Source organism: Mus caroli, unplaced genomic scaffold (genome assembly GCF_978045245.1).
Source record: "Mus caroli unplaced genomic scaffold, Mus_caroli_1 scaffold_9, whole genome shotgun sequence".
Classification (NCBI taxonomy): domain Eukaryota; kingdom Metazoa; phylum Chordata; class Mammalia; order Rodentia; family Muridae; genus Mus; species Mus caroli.
The window spans coordinates 127,562,390-127,583,077 of NW_028227264.1; the positions used below are offsets into that span (position 1 = coordinate 127,562,390).

Consider the following 20,688-nt stretch of genomic DNA (forward strand, 5'->3'; position numbering starts at 1 on the left):
AACATAGTATCCCTGATGTTACTAGGAAACATAGTATCCCTGATGTTACTAGGAAACATAGTATCCCTGATGTTACTAGGAAACATAGTATCCCTGATGTTACTAGGAAACATAGTATCCCTGATGTTACTAGGAAACATAGTATCCCTGATGTTACTAGGAAACATAGTATCCCTGATGTTCCTAGGAAACATAGTATCCCTGATGTTCCTAGGAAACATAGTATCCCTGATGTTCCTAGGAAACATAGTATCCCTGATGTTCCTAGGAAACATAGTATCCCTGATGTTCCTAGGAAACATAGTATCCCTGATGTTCCTAGGAAACATAGTATCCCTGATGTTCCTAGGAAACATAGTATCCCTGATGTTCCTAGGAAACATAGTATCCCTGATGTTACTAGGAAACATAGTATCCCTGATGTTCCTAGGAAACATAGTATCCCTGATGTTCCTAGGAAACATAGTATCCCTGATGTTCCTAGGAAACATAGTATCCCTGATGTTCCTAGGAAACATAGTATCCCTGATGTTCCTAGGAGACATAGTATCCCTGATGTTACTAGGAAACATAGTATCCCATCAAACTTCCTGATCCTCTGGCTCTTACAATCTTTCTGCTTCCTCTTCAGCAATGATCCCAGCGTCTTAACTTTTATTTAATTTACATCAATGCAGTAATTAAATCCAAGGATTTTTTTAAATGTTACTAAAGCTTAAATGGTGGTCTTCACCTTTAATCCCAGTGCTCAGGAGATAGAGGAAAGTAAATCTGAGTTTGGGGCTAGCTTAGTCTATATATAGCAAGTTCCAGGACAGCCTAGGCTCTATAGTGAAATTCTGTCTTTAAAAAAAAAAATTTTTTTTTTTTTTACTCTACAGCTGGAGAGATGGCTCAGCAGTTAAGAGCACTGACTGCTCTTCCAGAGGTCCTGAGTTCAATTTCCAGCAACCACATGGTTGTTCACAACCATCTGTAATGGAATCCGATACCCTCTTCCTGTGTGTCTGAAGTCAGCTACAGTGTACTCACATACATAAAATAAATAAATAAATCTGTTTTTAAAAAGTTACTCTAAATATGTGTCTAAACAATAAACATTATTCATATGCTTAATGCCCAATGCAAATAATATTGATGGAAAATATGATAAACCTGTACTAGAAACAGGAGTACAAATTTAATTTCTTGCAACATCTAATACCAGGAAATAAACAAGAATATCTAAAGTGTACTGGCTGGTTTTGTGTGACAACTTGACACAAGCTGGAGTTATCACAGAGAAAGGAGCATCCCTTGAGGAAATGCCACCATGAGATCCAGCTGTAAGGCATTTTCTCAATTAGTGATCAAGAGGCAAGGGCCCAGCCCATTGTGGGTGATGCCATCCCTGGGCTGGTGGTCCTGGGTTCTATAAAAAAAAAAAAGAAGCAAGCTGAGCAAGGGGATCTGACACCCTTACACAGACAGACATGCAGCAAAAATGTCCAGAAAATAAAAATAAATAAATCATTAAAACAAACAAACAAGCAAAACAGACTCAGTTGAGGACTGGAAAGATGGCTCAGTGGTTAAAGTACTTGCTGATTTTTTGCAGAGGATAAGGGTTCAAGTCCCAGCACCCACTTAGGGAGGCTTACAACTGCCTTTTGACCTCCTCAGGCACCAACACTCCCATGAACATACCCACACAAAGACACACGGAAGTACACATAGTTAAAAATTAATCTAAGGGAAAATAAAACAGTGTAAATTGTTCTCACATGGCTCTGTTTAATAGGACAAGAAAGAATGATATACTATGGAAATATTCCCAGGAAAAAGTGGTTAAGATAGTAATAAATTGTATAGACCTGGAATGGGAACACCTTGATTAAGAGAGAGAGAGGCAGACTTCTATGAGTTGCTGCCAGCCAGGGTTATAGAGTGAGACCAGACATCTGTGGGGGTGGAGGGAAAGGAAAAGATGGCCGCTTGAGTGGTTTCAGCAAGAGCGTGTCTGCGCAGATAGCTTGTGTTGGGAATAACTGAGTCATTTCTTCACTCCAACAGCCACCAATCCGGGATCCTTCAGGCTGCCTGAGCTGGCTTGCCCCTAAATATGGCCAATAAGTAGTCTACCAGTGACGAAGGCAAATAAGATAGAGGGATGAAGAAAAACTTGGCATCCCAGCCAGCCGAGTACCGGGTGCGAGGATGCGCGGAGGTCAGGGCGTGCTCCATGCAGTCCGTGACTAGGCTCAGGTTCGTGCTACCCTTCATCATCTCTCGTTTGGTGGTGCTGCAAACTGAAGAAGCAGAGGAAGGTGGTCAGCCAGCTCTTCTCTGCATTGTTTGTAAGTTTCCGTTGCATGTGGTCAAAGAAGTCTAACTACAGTTAACTCCAGGGAAGACCAGGATTCCAGCCTGTGCTTCCCTACATGGTCATCACAAACATAAAGAACAAACCTATGCTTTTCTTTAATTCTAGAAAATAACTTTATGTTTGTTTGTTTGTTTGTTTGTTTGTTGAGTATGGGTCTCTCTATGTAGTTTTGGCTGACCTGGAATGTACTGCATAGACCAAGCTGGACTCAAACCAACAGAGATCTGTCTGCCTCTGCCTCCCAAATGCTGGGATTCAAGGTGTGTACCACACCCTCCATTAGTAAACTTTATTTATTTTTTTAATTTATTTATTTATTATATGTAAGTACACGGTAGCTGTCTTCAGACACACCAGAAGAGGGCATCCGATCTCATTTCAGATGATTGTGAGTCACCATGTGATTGCTGGGATTTGAACTCAGGACCTCCGGAAGAGCAGTCAGTGCTCTTAACCACTGAGTCCCAGTAAACTTTATTATTAAAACTCAGTTCCATGCTTCGTTCAATATAAGTACACAAATCTCCTTTTTCAATTGGAAATTGTATTATTTATTTATTGAATGCATATTTATACGTGTGTGTGTATTGCACACCATACATGTGGAGGTCAGAGGACAGCTTTGTGGGGTCAGTGCCCTCCTACACCTTTATTTGAGTTCTAGGATTGAACTCAGGTCAACAGGCTTAAATAGCAAATACCTTTACTAGCTAAGCTACCTTGCTGGCCCTCAGTTATAAATCTGTGCATTTTTGTTATAACTTATATATCATAAAATCTAGCCAGTTAAAATATACAAACTCTTGATTTTTAGTGTATTTAGAATTGTGTGATCATCATTTAGAGTTGTTGAAATTTAGAACATTTTCTTCACTCCTAAAATAAGCCCTGTAGGATGGACATGTGGCTCAATGGTAGGGTTCTCACCTAGAATGTGCCTGGCCCTGTGATTCATCACCACATGGCATTACATACATATACACACACATACATATATGCACACACATGACATCACATACATATACACACACCTACATATATGCACACACATAGATCCACATGTAAAACACATACATATGTACACAGTTAAAACATAGACACACATACATATATACAAACATACACACATGTAAACACATACAAACATACATATATACATAAATACATATGCAAATACACATACAAACATATAATCCCAAAGCCACTCTTTTCTCTCCAATTCAAGGAACTCAAGGCAACATATAACGTGTTGGTCTCTATGGACTTGCATGGGCATTTTATATTAGTATAATCATGAATTGTATTCCTTATCTATGTGTTTGTGTGTAGTACGTGGTACATGACAAAGAGTGATCATAGAAGCTGCCTGTCTTTTTTTTCTTATGCAAACATACCCATTTTCTCTATAATCTCTATCAAAAAATCCAAAACAAAAATAAAACAAACAACAACAACAACAAAAAAAAGCCCTGGGGCTGTGGACACTGCAGGTAAAACTTGCATATGTCTGCTTGCCATTCTTTGAGTTAGATCCCCAGAATCCAGGACACCACTGAAAACCCGGGATGGAAAGAGGTAGATCCGGGGGCTTCCCAGCCAGTCAGTCAGACTGAAATGATGAGCAGCAAACATGTTCAGAGACCTTGTCTCAAAGATTATGGTGGGGATCCCAGCTATGGTGGCGCACACCTTTGACTCATGGGAAGCAGAGGAAGGCAGATCTCTGTGAGTTCAAGGCCAGCCTGGTCTACAGAGCAAGTTTCCAGGACAGCCAGGGCTACACAGAGAAACCCTGTCTCATGAGGGGAAAAAACAAAAAAAAAACAAAAACAAAAACAAAAAACAAACAAACAAAAAACAAACAAACAGCCGGGCGTGGTGGCGCACGCCTTTAATCCCAGCACTCGGGAGGCAGAGGCAGGCGGATTTCTGAGTTCGAGGCCAGCCTGGTCTACAAAGTGAGTGCCAGGACAGCCAGACAGCCAGGGCTACACAGAGAAACCCTGTCTCGAAAAACCAAAAAAAAAAAAAAACCAAACAAACAAACAAACAAAAAAAAACCCTAAGGTGGGGCTGGAGAGATGACTCAATGGTTAAGAGCACTGACTGCTCTTCCAGAGGTCCTGAGTTCAAATCCCAGCAACCACATGGTGGCTCACAACCATCTGTAATGAGATCTGATGCCCTCTTCTGGTGTGTCACAGCTACAGTGTACTTACATACAATAAATAAATAAATCTTTAAAAAAAAAAAAAAACCTAAGGTGGAGAGTGATAGATGACACCCAAAGTCCACCTCTGCTCTCTCCACATGTGCAGGGAAACACACACCACATGCTTACCTACACATAAACAACACGCACAACTTACAGTCGTCAAAAAACTGCTGTCCATAGGATTCCTTGATGTGCTCAGGGGCAGCTTCCCAGACTTTCTTAATTCTCTCGATGGTTAACTCTGCATCCGTCATTTCTGTCTTGAAGCTCCCAGGTTCGATTATGCTGACTTTCACCCCGAAATCTTGAATCTCATGCCTGAAACCGAACTATTTAAGTTACCACCTTCGATGAAAACAATTACCATTTTAGTGCTCTCTCTCTCTCTCTCACACACACACACACACACATGTTTTACTGCAGATTTTAAAGGACAGAGATGTGATGAACACCTTGAATCCAAGCACTTTGGAAACAGAGGCATATGGATCCCTGTGAGTTCCGGGTCAGCATGGTCTAAATAGTGAATTCTGGGCCAGCCAGGGCTACACAGCCTCAGCTACCTGAAAAAGTAAGGTGGAAGCCTGGGCTACCTACAACCCTGTTTCAAAACAACAACAAACAAAGAACTTTAGGTAGTAGTTCATTCTTGGTTTTTTTTGTTTGTTTGTTTGTTTGTTTGTTTGGTTTTTTTTTTTTTTTTTTTGGTTTTTCGAGACAGGGTTTCTCTGTGTAGCCCTGGCTGTCCTGGCACTCACTTTGTAGACCAGGCTGGCCTCGAACTCAGAAATCCACCTGCCTCTGCCTCCCAAGTGCTGGGATTAAAGGCGTGCGCCACCACGCCCAGCGTAGTTCATTCTTGTAATCCCAGCACGCAGGAAGCCAAGTCAAAAGGAAGGCCTACGCTTGAGGCCAACAAGAGCTGTATAGTGAGATTCAGGCCAGACTGGGTTACCGAGTGAGAGAAAAGATGTGGGGAGCACAGAAACGAGGTAGCGTGTGAAGCACAGAGCATAAGGTCTGTAGGAGTGGCATGCACAGCACTCTTGATTTCATCTAACAGTTACCTTAGCACATCTGAAAATGCCTCAACCCCATACTTGGAGCAACTGTAGAATCCGCCAAACAATGCAACTCTTCCCAAAGCACTGGAGACATTGACGATCCTGCCCCGGGCCTTCTTTACCAGGAAAAGCATGCTTATAGTCACCTGGGTCAAACCAATGAGGTTCACTTGAAAGATAGGCATGTAGTCCTCTGGTCTGTACCACTCAATGTAGGCAAATGGTTGTAACACACCTGCATTATTAACCAAACCCCAGAGTCCTAAAACAACAAAAAGTAAATCAATACTTAAATTTCCGATAAAAACAACTATTTACGTTGACAAATTTTCCTTAATAAACAGCTAAAAATGCTAGAGAAAAGACAAAAAAAAAAATTGAGACTAGATCTCTGTCCATAGTCCAGGATGACCTGAAACTAATGATCCCTTCAACCTCCCAAATGCTGAAATTATAACTGTGAACTATCATGTCAGAGAGAGACACAGAGAGAGACACAGAGAGACAGAGAGACAGGGAAAGAGAGACAGAGGGAGACAGAGAGAGAGACACACAGACAGAGAGACAGAGGGAGACAGAGAGAGAGAGAAAGAGACAGAGAGAGAGAGAGAGATTACTCTTAAATATAGCAGTGGAAAAAGGCTTTGATTCTTGGTTTTGGGGTTTTTTTTTGCTGGCTAGTTTTATATCAACTTGACACAAGGTAGTTAGTTATCTGAAAGGAGGGAACCTCAATTGAGAAAAATGCCTTCATAAGATCAGGCTGTAGGGGCTCCCAATGGAGGAGCTAGAGAAAGTATCCAAGGAGCTAAAGAGATCTGCAACCCTGTAGGTGCAACAACATTATGAACTAACCAGTACCCCAGAGCTCTTGACTCTAGCTGCATATGTATCAAAAGATGGCCTAGTCGGCCATCACTGGAAAGAGAGGCCCATTGGACACGCAAACTGTATATGCCCCAGTACAGGGGAACGCCAGGGCCAAAAAATGGGAATGGTGGGTAGGGAAGTGTGGGGGGAGGGTATGGGGGACTTTTGGAATAGCATTGGAAATGTAATTGAGGAAAATACGTAATAAAAAAAATATTAAAAAAAAAAAAAGATCAGGCTGTAGGGTATTTTCTTCATTAATGATTAATGGGGGCAGGCCTAGCAGGCCTGGGCTGATGGTCCTGGGTTCTATAACAAAGCAGGCTGAGCGAGCCAGTAAGCAGCACCCCTCCATGGCCTCTGCATCAGCTCCTGACTCCAGGTTCCTGCCCTGTTTGAGTTCCTGTCCAGACTTACCCCAATGACGACGAACAATGGTATGGAAGTGTAAGCCAAATAAACCCTTTCCTCCCAAAGTTGCTTTGGTCATGGTTTTCCACAGCAATAGTAACTTTAACTAGGTCAGTTTTTATTTTATAAGTCAGACCAAACTCTAAAGAATGCCATAATCTAGAGAAGATAGAACCCTGATTGCAGATTTAAATTTTAAGGAAATTTGTCAACCACTGTGAACTTAACTTTAGTATTCTTGGAGGGACGTGGTGGGGTAGGGTGGGGTTGGGGGAGAGAGGGGAAGTTATACAATACTTCAAGATTTTAAATTCTAAGGAATTAGGGCTGGAGAGCTGGCTCAGCGGTTAAGAGCACTGGCTTCTCTTCCAGAGGTCCTGAATCCAATTCACAGCAATCACATGGTGGCTCACAAGCTTCTATAATGGAATTGGATGTCTTCTTCCATCATGCAGGCTTAACATGCAAATAGAGCACTCATATACATACATACATACATACATACATACATACATACATCCTTTTCAAAATCAAAAATAAATTCTAAGGAATATGTTTGGCTAGGAAGAAAATCACTTTAGACGGAAGCTTTACAAGAGAATAATAAAACTGGCCATCGAAGTGCACACCTGTTATCTGAGTACTCGGGCAGCTGTGAGTTCAAGGCCAGCCTAGTCTATATAGGAGTTCCAGACTAGTCAGGGCTACATAGTGAGACTCTGTGTCAAGAAAAACTGATAGTAACAAAAATAATAAGAAGAACAGTGACACAAGAAAAATCTCTAATGAGATATGGCCTGGTAGGTAAAGTGCTTACCTAGCAAGCCTGATGACCTGAGTTTATGTGGGGCCCACGTAAAGATGGAAACTCCATAAAAGTTCTCTAATCTCCACATGCAAACCAATGCACATGTATGTCTCACACACACATCATACATACAATTACAAAAAAATAAGATACTTTAAGGGGACAATTGCCCTTGGTAAGTTAACAGTTGAATGTTTTAGAGGAACAACTAAAGAGGTGAAAACCTTGTGTACAGGCTGGAGAGATGGCTCAGTGGTTAAAAGCACTGGCTGCTCTTCCAGAGGTCCTGAGTTCAATTCCCAGCAACCACATGGTGGCTCACAACTATCTATAATGGGATCTGATGCCCTCTTCTGGTGTGTCTCAAGACAGCAACAGTGTACTCATACATAAAATAAATAAATAAATAAAATTTTTTAAGGGGCTGGAGAAATGGCTCAGAGGTTAAGAGCACTGACTGCTCTTCCAAAGGTCCTGAGTTCAAATCCCAGAAACCACATGATGGCTCAGAGATCTGACACCCTCTTCTGGTGTGTCTGAAGACAGCTACAGTGTACTTACATCTTTGGGCCGGAGCCGGACCGACCAGAGCAAGCAGAGGTCCTAAATTCTATTCCCAGCAACCACATAAAGGCTCACAACCATCTGTACAGCTACAATGTACTCATATACATAAAATAAAATAAATAAATCTTTTTAAAAAAATAATTAAAAAAGGAAAAACATATACTATTTGAAGTTCAGTAGAGGAGAATATGGAACAAAACCTTGGTCTGGGAAGTCAGGTATGGTTTCACAAGCTTATAACAACAGCCTTTGTTTCACACCTCAAAGAAGAAATAAAATCTAAATAACCTACATCTAAAAAAAAAAAAAAACCAAAAAAAAACTCTTGAACATTGGAGAGATGGCTCAGCAGTTAAGAGCAGTGGTTGTTCTGCCAGAGGACCTGGCCTTGGTTGCCAGCCATGGATGGTACAACTCTCTGTTTCTGTAGTCCTAGGGGACTTCTTCTGGCTTCCATGGGTACCAGGCACACAGACATCCACTCAGGTAAAACACCCATAACACATAAAATAATTAATTTCTTTTTAGAAAAAAACTAAGAACTTTGACTACAAGTGTGTGGAGTTCATTTTTCCATGTAACATGTACACATGTCCAAGGAAATGAAACATGATAAAGACTCAGGACTCCTTAATTTAGAGTTGATAGGCCATATGCAGCTGGAAATTCTAACTCACTAGTGCAAGGCTCTGTTGCTGGAAGCACCATGAGCTGTGCTGGCCCAGAAGCTTCACCCTACGGAGTCTCTTAGTACTGTGCTATAAAAGGAAACCATGTATCTGTCTTACCCAGATGTGAACCCTGTGAGCTACAACAAGGATTGGCTTGGCAAGGCACTCTCATTGGCACTCAAACACGTTCTGATTGGATTTAAAGCCCATACCACAAGATGAATCCCTTACCTGGCACCATTGTCAGGGCCAAGAACCTATGGCTAGACAGGTCATAGGCCCTGGGGAAGAACTAACTACTATTATTCTCCTAAACAGGCTTCGGAGTAAACTGACTCCTAATGACATATCATTATACCCATAGATTTTTTTTTTTAAGAATGATTTCATTTTATGTATATGAGTACACTGTAGCTGTTTTCAGACACACCATACGAGGGCACTGGATCCCATTACAGATGGTTGTGAGCCACCATGTGGTTGCCGGGAATGGAACTCAGGACCTCTGGAAGAGCAGTCAGGGCTCCTAACTGCTAAGCCATCTCTCCAGCCTCATCATTCCCTCATCAGAGGTGCTTCTATTTGCCATAGACAGTGATTAACACAGAGACCAATGACTGATCAAAGTACAGAGCATAAGAGACTGTAAAAGGCCCAGACTTAAATGACAGATCTATATCATGCCCCACCTCCCAAGGTTCAAGGGTCATTACAGAGGAGGGAGCCACAGGGTGTAAGAGCCAGAGGCAGGGGATGATTACAAGGGAATAGCATATTCAGGATGCAACAGGAAGGCTGAACATATGAACTTAACATCTATGTGACAACACCTATAAGGTCTGCGTAAGCTCAACCACATAAAATTCCATCATGGAAAGAAGAGGTGAACATGAAGTTCTACCCATAGCAAAGGAATTACTGGCAATTGGTAGCTGCTGGGAGTGTAGCCCCTTCTACGGTGACCAGACTCCAGTGGAAATATATGGGCAGAACAAGTTGAACTTCATTGGTGGTGGTAAAAGGAGGAAGGGGAGGAGGAAGGGGAAGAGGAGAAAGAAGAACAGGAGGAGGGAGAGAAGGGGGAAGAGGAGGAGAGGAAAGAGGAAGAAGAGGAGGAGGAAGAGAAAGAGGAGGGGGGAAAGGAAGAGGAGGGGGAGGAAGAAGAGGAGGAGAGAAGAAGAGGGAGAGGAAGAGGGGAAGAAGGAGAGGGAGGGGACTCAAGCAGGACAAGATCCCTGCACAAAGGAGCAGAGTCTGCACAAAGTCTCACCACTATGGAGAAGCTGTTAGCAAACAGTAAATGCTGAGAGAGGGAAATCAGTTTTTGTTTTTTTTTGTTTTGTTTTGTTTTTTGGTGTTTTTTGCATATTCCTGCCTAAACAAATTAAAAGTGAAACTATTTCTTTGTACCTCTGTCTCCAACACGCTCCTTCACCCACTGAGTGGCTGCCATAATACTCTCTGTCTTGGTGACATCCAGGATCACTGTCTCCAGCCTGTCAGATGTCTTGTTCCTCAGCTGCTCAGCTCCCTTCTCCGTCAGACATGCAGCTAGCACCCTCATGCCTCTCCTGTCTAGCTGTCTGGCCAGCAGGTTCCCAAAGCCCGAGTCACAGCCAGTGATGAAGACATACTTGTCTTGGAGATGGCTCACCACCTGCCTCTCACGATACCAACGCAGAAGGTGGTAAAGGCCCACAAGAGTTACCAGGTAGAACCACATTTTGAGGGAATGTCCTTGAATAGAAAGAGAATAGATTTTGTCACACAAAAGTCTTTGGATATAGTTTAGTCAAAGACCACTTGCACCAGCCAGGGTCTTGGTTGCCAGTAAGAAAGACAGAGAGAAAGCAGTAAGGGTGTGACAGCCATCTTAACAGGAGTTATATATGCAGTTACACAGTGCCAGGTGGTGTGGCGAATGCCTACAATCCCAGTGCCAGGAAGAGGGAGGCTAAAGTGTCAGCTATATGTCAAGATGGTATCTAAAAAAGGAAGAAAAGTTACATATGCTACAAAGTCCATTCCAAGCTTTGTCTCAAAAAAAAAAAAAAAAAAAAAGCATGGAAGGGGAGGTTGGAGAGGTGGCTCAGCAGTTAAGAGCAATGGTTGTTCTTCCAGTGAACCCAGATTCAATTCCCAGCACCCACATATCAGTTCACAACCATTTGTAACATAATCCCAGGGGATCTGACTCCCTCTTCTGGTCACTGAGGGCACTGCATCACATGGTGCACAGACATATGTGCAAACAACACATCTATACGCAAAACATAAAGGTTAAAAAAAAAACTTAAGGATCTTTCAGTGGCAGTTGAGGATACATTAGACAGGGATTTGTTTGATGGGAATCAGTTAGAAGACTCACTCAATAGTTTGAGTGAAATAATACAAGCCAAGCAATTTGTAAATATAGACCAGGCCTGAAGAGCTGTTGAAATTCATCTCATCGGCCGTGAGGTATCAACTGGTCCAGAGCCTATTTAGCATACATCTCAACTACTACATAGGAAGTCTGAGGTTATATGAGACCCTGTCTCCAATACGGTAATGGAACCCACATGACACGAAAGCAAGAGCTTTTCAGGAAGAAAGAGGACTAGAGAAAAGAGGTAAGAAGGGAGGCGGGGACAAATAATGAAAAGTAATGATACATGTGCATCAAAATGCAAATGCTACGCAGTAGCTCACGGCTTCTCAGGCTAACTACAAAACAATTTTATAAAGAAAAGGAGAGGTTAGTGCTCATAGTAACCTGTCTCTATACAGAGCTCCTGAGAACTTCTCACCATCTTTTGTAGCCTTTAAGTGTTGGCTACTATGTAGTCACTATGAGTAAAGGTCAAAGATAAGGGCAGAGGTAATGAGATAACCACCTACTGAGACCTCCCCACAACGCCTGCAAGATGAGAGTCTACACAATTCAGATTCCTGGTTCGTCATGAAGGCTTGCCCAGTGCCAACACTTAACCTCCTTTCTCTCTCTCTCTCTCTCTCTCTCTCTCTCTATATATATATATATATATATATATATATATATATATAATTTGTTTTTGTTTTTCGAGATAGGGTTTCTCTGTATAGCCCTGGCTGTCCTGGAACTCACTATATATATATATATATATATATATATATATATATAATTTGTTTTTGTTTTTCGAGACAGGGTTTCTCTGTATAGCCCTGGCTGTCCTGGAACTCACTCTGTAGACCAGGCTGACCTCGAACTCAGAAATCTGCCTGCCTCTGCCTCCCGAGTGTTGGGATTAAAGGTGTGCACCACCACGCCTGGCTTCTTTCTCTTAATTTGTCCTCTTTTTCTCTTTTTAATTTTTTTTTAAACAGGATCTTGCTATATAGCCATGACTGGCCTGGAACTCACTATGTAGATCAGGCTGGCTTCAAACTCACAGAGAACTGCCCACCTCTGCCTCCTGAGTACTAGCATTAAAGACATGCTCCACCACAGCTGGCTTTACCATATTCTTTCTTATAACTTACTCTTTAATCCTAGCAGGCAGTTTTCAGTATGCCCCAGAGGACAAGTTTTTCTGGCTTTTCAACATTACTATGTTGCTCAGGCTGACCTTGAACACCTGAGCTCAAATGATTCTTAACCTCCCTCGGAACTGGTACAAAAGACCGGCCACTGTATCCAGGAGTACAGCCTTTTCATTACCTCTGTATTTGCTTCACTACATCTTTCTTTTCTCCCCAACCCTTATCCACTTAGAAAATAATATATATTATCATATATCACATATCATATTATATGTCATTTTGTATTATATATCATATATTATAGTATATATCACATATTATATGCTATATATTGTATATCATATATTATGAGTGTCAAGTCAAATATCATTTTTGTTCAACAAACATTTTCTCTGGTCAGACATTTAGAAACTGTGAGGTGCTGACATACAACCATGAACAGAATGGTCCATTTGAGTCAGGTGTGGTAGCATATTGCCTATAAACCTTGCACTAGACAGGCTAAGGCAGGAGGATTACAAGTTCAAAGATAATCAGGGCTACAAATCAAGATGCTGCCCCCAAACAACTGAAAACAGCAATTTAACAAACTCACAGTCTATTCTTTGCTGAATTTTCAGTCTTAGTGTGAAAACAGATGGGGCCCCCTGTCCCAGGTGCCCATGATAACAGTAATAATTCCCAACCCATGCTATCGCAAGCACCCTAATAATACTCAGAAGGTCCCTCACTGACAAGACAGTCAGAGAGAGAGCTTGTTAGGGAAAGGGGTTCCATGGAAGATGAGTAAAAAGGAATGGAGGGGAATATGTTCAAACTACATCATATATGCACACACTTCTCTAGAGGAAAAGGGGATGTTTAGATCCATTTACACGATACTCACTGTCTGTGATGACAGCACACTAGACAGACTCGGTGCCAAACACTCAGCAATCTCAGTCTATCCTGGAAGGCCTTGAGGATTCCTGGAGAGCCTCGGGTCTTCCTTCAGTCTATGCTGGCCAAGACAGCAGAGTTCCAAGTTAGCAGGGAGGGGTAGTCAACAGTTTCTCCTTCAGATTTGGGTCTAGATCTCCACAAGGAGCCACTCACTCTGGAACTCTGGAGGAGAGCTTCCTTCCTCCTCTAATCCCTTACAGACCAGCCCAGAGGTATATAATATATATATATATATATATATATATATATATATATATATATATATATAGAGAGAGAGAGAGAGAGAGAGAGAGAGAGAGAGAGAGAGAGGTATATATAGAGGTATATAATATATATATATATACATATATATATATATATATGGTCACTCACTGGAGGACAGTCAATGTACCCCTAAAGAAAATGGCTCTTTCTCCCTCAACAGCCATCAAATATCAGTAGCTCCTCAACTAGGGGCGAGGGCTCGTGAGCCCCCCCTATGGCTCCATGGTGGAATGTTGACGGCCATGAGTCTGAGCATGTCTTGTGCAGGCAACCACAGAAGTGGTAAGTTCCCGAGTGCAGTTGTCCTGTCATGTCCAGATGGTACTGTTTGGTTGGAGGTTTCACCAGCTCTTGCTCCCACAACCTTTCAGCCTCCTCTTCCAAGATATTCTCTGACTCTTAGGCAAAGGGGTCAGACACAGATGTATCATCAGTGCCTGAGAACGCCGCAGACTCTTTTTTTTCTCTGCATGGTGGCCAGCTGTGAGTTTCTGGGACTGTGTTATTCATGTCTCATTTCTAAGATGGGTCGAGTGGCCTTAACTGGTGTTTATAACATTCTGCGTGTGTTTCTTTTACTCTCAGCAAGAACCTCAGCAGGTCTCAGTTCTTTACCTGGTGGGGGAACGCATATCTTCTTTCCTGAAATGTTTGTTATCCTTCCCAGATGGTGGTGTGTAGTTTCCCACTGACTTTAATTACAGGATGTGGTAACACCAAGAGATGTCCTCAAGAACCCTCTGCCCTCCAGATCTAGCCACATACTTCTTCCCCAAATGCCTTTCTCACCAACTCTCCAATCATGCTCCTCCCACGTGCCATTTAGCTCCTCCCACATACTCCGCCATTTAGCTATACTATTGGCCACAGCCTGTGAATTGGTATATAATTGCACATTTGGCCATTTTTCCTTCAAAGCAAAATGCACAACCTTATGTACTGCCTCAAATTCTGCCCACTGTGAAGATCTGCCTTCCCTGGTATCCTTGGGGATTGTCTCAGAAAGGAGCTGTAACACTTCACTGTCCACTTCTGGGTGATGTTTGCATAGTGTGCAGAGATACCCACAAACCAGGTCCTAGCAGTCTCTCATCTTCAATCAATCACAGGCCACACCCCGTGAAGCCAAGGTTCCGTGTTTGTAGGGGCAGGTGACATTATAACATGTGCAAGACCCATGTGCATTTGGGCAACTTCTTCATGTAATTGACCTGTACCCTGGGCCCAATCACACCTATATCACATCCGTTTGATGATGGATTGTTGCTGTTCACATCCAACTCTGCAGCTGGGTGTGTCAGATCATACTCAGTTCATATTGGACAGCTCAAGTCACATAGTAGCTTGGTGGCCCATTATCAAATATTCAATTTCTATTAAGGCCCAAGAGCAGACCAAGAAAGCCGTCTCTTGAAAGGAGAATAGTTGGTGGGTGTGGTGACATACAACTTTAATCCCAGCAGGACAAATACAGGCCAGTCTCTGAGTTGGAGGCCAACCTGTTCTACAGAACAAGTTCCAGGACAGCCAGGGCTATACATAGAAACCCTGTTTCAAAGAAAGAAAGAAAGAAAGAAAGAAAGAAAGAAAGAGAGAGAGAGAGAGAGAGAGAGAGAGAGAGAGAGAGAAAGAGAGAAAGAGAGAAAGAGAGAGGGAGGGAGGGAGGGAGGGAGGAAGGAAGGAAGGAAGGAAGGAAGGAAGGAAGGAAGGAAGGAAGGAAGGAAGGAAGGAAGGAAGGAAGAGGGCTGAAGAGATGGCTTAGCGGTTAAGAGTACTGACTGCTCTTCCAAAGATCCTAAGTTCAAATCCCAGCAACCACATTGTGCGTGGCTCACAATCATCTGTAATGAGATCTGATGCCCTCTTATGGGCATGAGGGTGTGTTTGATCAAAATACATTATATGAACATACAAAATGCTCAAAAAATAAGAAGAAAAAATTATAGAACTGTGTGTCTGAAGACAGCTGCAGTGTACTTACATACATAAATAAATAAATATTTTTTTAAAAAAAGAAAGAAAGAAGGAGGGAAGGGGGAGGGAGGGAGTTTGCATATGACAGTAGATCCTTGCTCAAAAATCCCAAGTCTCAATGCTTTGATACATCTATGAGGGGCTGTCAAAGGCTCCAAGCAGCATCCCCATCTGCCACTGACACCTAATATACCATTAAGTTTGCTGGATCAGGTGCTGAGATCAGCAAATTGGCCTGGACCTGTTGAAAGCCTTCTCCTGTCCAGGCCTCGTTCACAACTAGAGAATTTTGGGTCACTTGGTATGTGCAAGTCAGGGTAATATACCCAAGTGAGCAATGTGCTGCCTACAAATTCCAAATAGACCCACTAAGTGCCATGCTGCTCTCTTGGTGGTAGGAGGGTCCAGGTGCAATAACTTGTCCTTTACCTTAGAAGGACTGTCTCTGCACGCCCCACATGACTGGAGACGGTCCTATACCCACGTACACACACACAGACAGCACAAATGGTTTGGTTTGTTTTTTTTTTTTTTTTAAGAAAAGCATATGAAGTTGGGAGGGAAGCGTGGTGAGGGTAATTAGCAGAACACTAGAGGTGAGAACATGAGGGTGGGTTTGATCAAAACACATCATATGAACATACAAAATGCTCAAACAATAAGAAGAAAAAAATTATAGAACTGTAACAAAGTCCTTCCTCGAGCAGACCTGGTCCCCCATTCATTTGAAGAGTTTTGGGTCTTCAAACGAGCTCAAGTCTGGAAATGAGTGGAGGGGCCTTAATTCTCTGCTGTTATGACTCAGGGCAGCCTTTTGTTAACTTGTTCTAGAAATTTTCAGTGTGTACAGACTGAGTGCTTTCTACCTATTTCATTTCTGGGAACACCATGGCCACTTAGCCAAATGTCTGTGCAGATCATTGTAAACATTGCTCCGGCTACACTTTGCACTTCAGCAAGTGCACTTCCCTTGCTTCTCATACTGCCACATGCCCCTGAACACTCTCTGATCCGTGATCCGACCAGACCCATTGCACTTGGTCAGTGAGCAGTCACAGTTCCCACTGTAGGGTCTGGCACAGAGAAGAGCAATAACAAAGCTCTTCAAATAGGATTCGCTTCTCTTGATAATCCATATCTTACAGTATCTACAGATAAGGCGGGTCTTCTGGATCCTCCCACACATATCATGATGTGTGCATGGACAACAGACACACATACACAGACACACATACATAGACAACACACACAGACACACAGACAAACACATACACACAGACACAAATACAGACACACATACAGACACACACAGAGACACACAGACATACATACAGACACACACAGACACACATACATAGACAACATACACAGACAACACACACAGACACACAGACAGACACACACATACACACAGACACAAATACAGACACACATACAGACACACACAGAGACATACGTACAGACACACATAGACAACACACACAGACACACATACACAGACAATACACACAGACACACAGACAGACTCATAGACACACACAGACAACACACACAGACACACACACACTGGCAATCTGGCACAGAACAGTTAGAAAAGCCAGGAAAACAGGTAACAAACATGCCAGCCAGCCTGCAGATTTTACAGCTCACTTTACAAGCTTTGTGTCCCAACCATGCCATAAAACACATCTAGCAAAGGTCATTGATGACTTTCTACTTGCCCCAACCCATGGGCATGTTCACAGCTCTCTCCTATCCTGTGAAATCATTCCTTTAAAAAAAAATTATTTACTTATTATATGTAAGTACACTGTAACTGTCTTCAGACACTCCAGAAGAGGGCATCAGATCTCAATACTGATGGTTGTGGGTCACCGTCTGGTTGCTGGGATTTTAACTCAGGACCTTTGGAAGAGCAGTCGGTGCTCTTAACTGCTGAGCCATCTCTCCAGCCCCCTGAGAAATCATTCTTAGCTCTCCTGTTCATCGACTTCTCTGGCCTTTACAAGCTTGTCCTCCTCTGATGTTTTTACGTGAATATCTCTAACAGAACTATCCTGCTCCTCTTTCTCTTCTCGGATACACATTCTTATCTGGTGATCTCTGTCCTCATCCTGACCTCGATTCAAGTGACCTCAAATCCCTGATTTCAGCCAGGTCTTTTTCCTGGCATCTAGCCTCTGATCTCCAACTGCCTTCTGTACACCTACCACCTGGGTCCATCTAACATCTGTAAACTAAGAGCCCTTGCTTTATAAGCTGGCCCTGAACGAGCTACTAAGAATATCAGAGGCCCATAAAGTAGACATGGTATTTGAACCCTTAGGACTTGGATCTTTGCTTTCTGGGGGGTTGTTGTCTAAGTGCTGGGCTCAGATGCAAGGCTTCACACATGCTAAGCTCTACCACTGAGCTGCACACCCAGCCCTAGAAATCATAGAATTAATACAGAGAGCAGATAGTAGGCCTACTATGTGCCCCAAAATGCAGTATACACTGATACTTTGCATTGCTGCACCGGTGTGAGGGAAGATATGGAAAGAAGCCCGAACTCAGTGATACTTTGAACTCAACCTGTTCAGAACTGAAATCATCATGCTTCGTGATGATGTCATTAATGACCTTTGCTAGATGTGTTTTATGGCATGGTTGGGACACAAAGCTTGTAAAGTGAGCTGTAAAATCTGCAGGCTGGCATGTTTGTTACCTGTTTTCCTGGCTTTTCTAACTGTTCTGTGCCAGATGAAATCATCATGCTTCTGCCCTTCCTCTCGTACATGCAATCTCAACCTACATCTAGTCAATAAATATTTAACACACTTATCAGCACCTACAAAGGTTCAAGAAAACTCCCTTCTACCCAGTGACCAGAGTCCACAATTCAGTCATTATTTTAATCTCTTTCCTCCTCCCCAACACATAGGCATTATTAGTTCTGCCTCCTTATGTTACCAGGCCTATTCCCACCCTTCCCTCTTCAGTAATTCAGGTCGTAAGTATCCGTCATCTGCTTTCAGGCACAGCCTCTAAAACTACCTGTTGACTTCCCCCCTCCCACCTGCCGGCCTGTGGCTCTAGAAACTTCCTGAATCACAATGCCTTTGCAGAATGATTAAACCCAGTGGCAAAGTGGTGTGTACCATCCTAGACCCTCAGGGGGCTGTGAATCACAAGTTGGAGGCAGACACAGCAGCACAGTGAAAAAAATAGCGCTACTCCTGGCCGTCTTCAGATAATTCCAAGTTTCTATGAGAGAGTAGATCTTGGCGCTGTTTGGTGTAAATGTGATAAAGCAATCTGGCGGGAAAGGGCTGTATTCAAAGCATATGTAGCATCGTGAATAACAAGGAAGTGCACACAAGAAAACAATAAAAGTCTATTGGGTTTAATTTATAAGTAAAGTATATAGAAATTTTCAATGTTCTATACGAAACCTCATGGCATATGGCTTAATGAAGACTTGGCAATGTTCTACAGTGGATGCTTTATTTGCTTTCATGGCTGCCCCTTACTTTGGGCTCAAAGCAAAAAATCTTGTAGGGTTAAACTAAAACGTTCTCATTAAACAGAGTCAGTCTTTATACATAAGCTCTCCTACTTTGCTGTAGTTTTTTTATATATACTACTATCAAATTTAAGCTGAAATGTGGCCTTGAAACATCCACGTATTACGATCCTGTGTCAATCGAATGAATTCTCCTATCTTCTCCTCCTTATCTTACATAAGAGAAAATCAACCAGCACACAAGTACTTCAAGCCCTCAAAGAACTTGCTCATTTCCATAGTATCTTCACCCCCCAAATTCCTCGTGAAATATTGCCATGGTTGGCATCTTCACTTCACTCTGATGAAGCTGATAAAAAGGAAGGATGTTGCCGGGCGTGGTGGCACACGCCTTTAATCCCAGCACTCAGGAGGCAGAGGCAGGAGGATTTCTGAGTTTAAGGCCAGCCTGGTCTACAGAATGAGTTCCAGGACAGCCAGGGCTATATAGAGAAACCCTGTCTCAAAAAAAAAAAAAAAAAAAAGGAAGAATGCATTCCGTTTGCCATCACGTCCCTTGGCTTGGCACACCTTGCTTGCCCCATGCTGCCTTTCAGACCAGCTTCTCCATTGAACTATTTATATGGAGAGCTATCAGCAGACTCCCAAACACACCGTGCCCTTTCTACTTCTGTGTCTGCATTCTGTGCCAGTCTCATTATTATCTTAAGGAGCTGAGGCCACAGAAGTCTGGGAATACGGCTGAGGGGTTAGGAGCACTTGTTGCTCTTCCAGAAGACCCAAGTTCAGATCCCAGCACGCACACACACACACACACACACACACACACACACACACACGACAGCTCACACATGCCTGGAACCTGGGTTCCAGAGGATCTGATGACCTCTTCAGGCCTCTGAAGATACCCAAACATATGTGGCAGACAGGCACATCCATACACATAAATTTAACAGAAGTTTTACAATTTCTAACTGCACCTATAACATTTCATTGCCCTTGTTTGTACCTGTTGTCCCTTCTGGAAATTCCCTTCCTTGGGAGCAGAAACTCTAGAGCCTATCTTTGCACCCACTGTGTTAGTATTAGCCGGAGATTGTGTTAGTATTAGCCGGAGAGGCAGAACCTATAGGCTAAACAGATATAAATATATGAAAAGGAATTACTGGGGCATTGTCTCACATAATTGTAGAGTTTGAGAAGTCTCAGGACAGGCTTACTGTAATTGAGGTCTCAGTCCAAGTCCAGGTCTTCAGATCCAATTAAACTGATCATATAACCCTCAGAGTAACGATCCAGGGAGGCACAGGGTGAGTCCTACATTGCTGGGAGTCTATCACTCTGCCCTTGGGGACAGAATTAAAGTGTTCCAGGTTTAAGAAAGAGGAAGTCACCTTTCTGGTCCCTCCCTAACTGATTGGACAGTACCGGCCCACATGGAAGGTGGATCCTCCCATTCAGATTAGCAATTCATTCACCAATATCCCCTGTGCACACTCACCCAGAAACAATGTTTTACTAGTCAGTATTC

The 20,688-nt window shown here is 42.7% G+C and overlaps 1 protein-coding gene across 3 annotated transcripts; it reads right to left on the reverse strand.

The window, feature by feature from the left end:
• Positions 1-1,753: 1,753 nt before the first annotated feature.
• Positions 1,754-20,536, reverse strand: LOC110303948 (17-beta-hydroxysteroid dehydrogenase type 6). 3 transcript variants are annotated; one of them, XM_085843260.1, is made up of 6 exons: positions 20,378-20,536; positions 13,359-13,467; positions 10,382-10,708; positions 5,648-5,906; positions 4,735-4,898; positions 1,754-2,288 (listed from the first exon to the last, which is right to left on the reverse strand). In XM_085843260.1, the coding sequence occupies exons 3-6, from the start codon at positions 10,692-10,694 to the stop codon at positions 2,071-2,073; spliced, it is 954 nt and encodes a 317-aa protein (XP_085699386.1). In that variant the 5' UTR covers positions 10,695-10,708; positions 13,359-13,467; positions 20,378-20,536; the 3' UTR covers positions 1,754-2,070. The 3 variants fall into 3 exon arrangements, with proteins under 3 accessions (XP_085699386.1, XP_085699385.1, XP_085699387.1); XM_085843259.1 differs by having other exon boundaries at positions 13,359-13,472; XM_085843261.1 differs by lacking the exon at positions 13,359-13,467.
• Between the last annotated feature and the right edge of the window lie 152 nt (positions 20,537-20,688).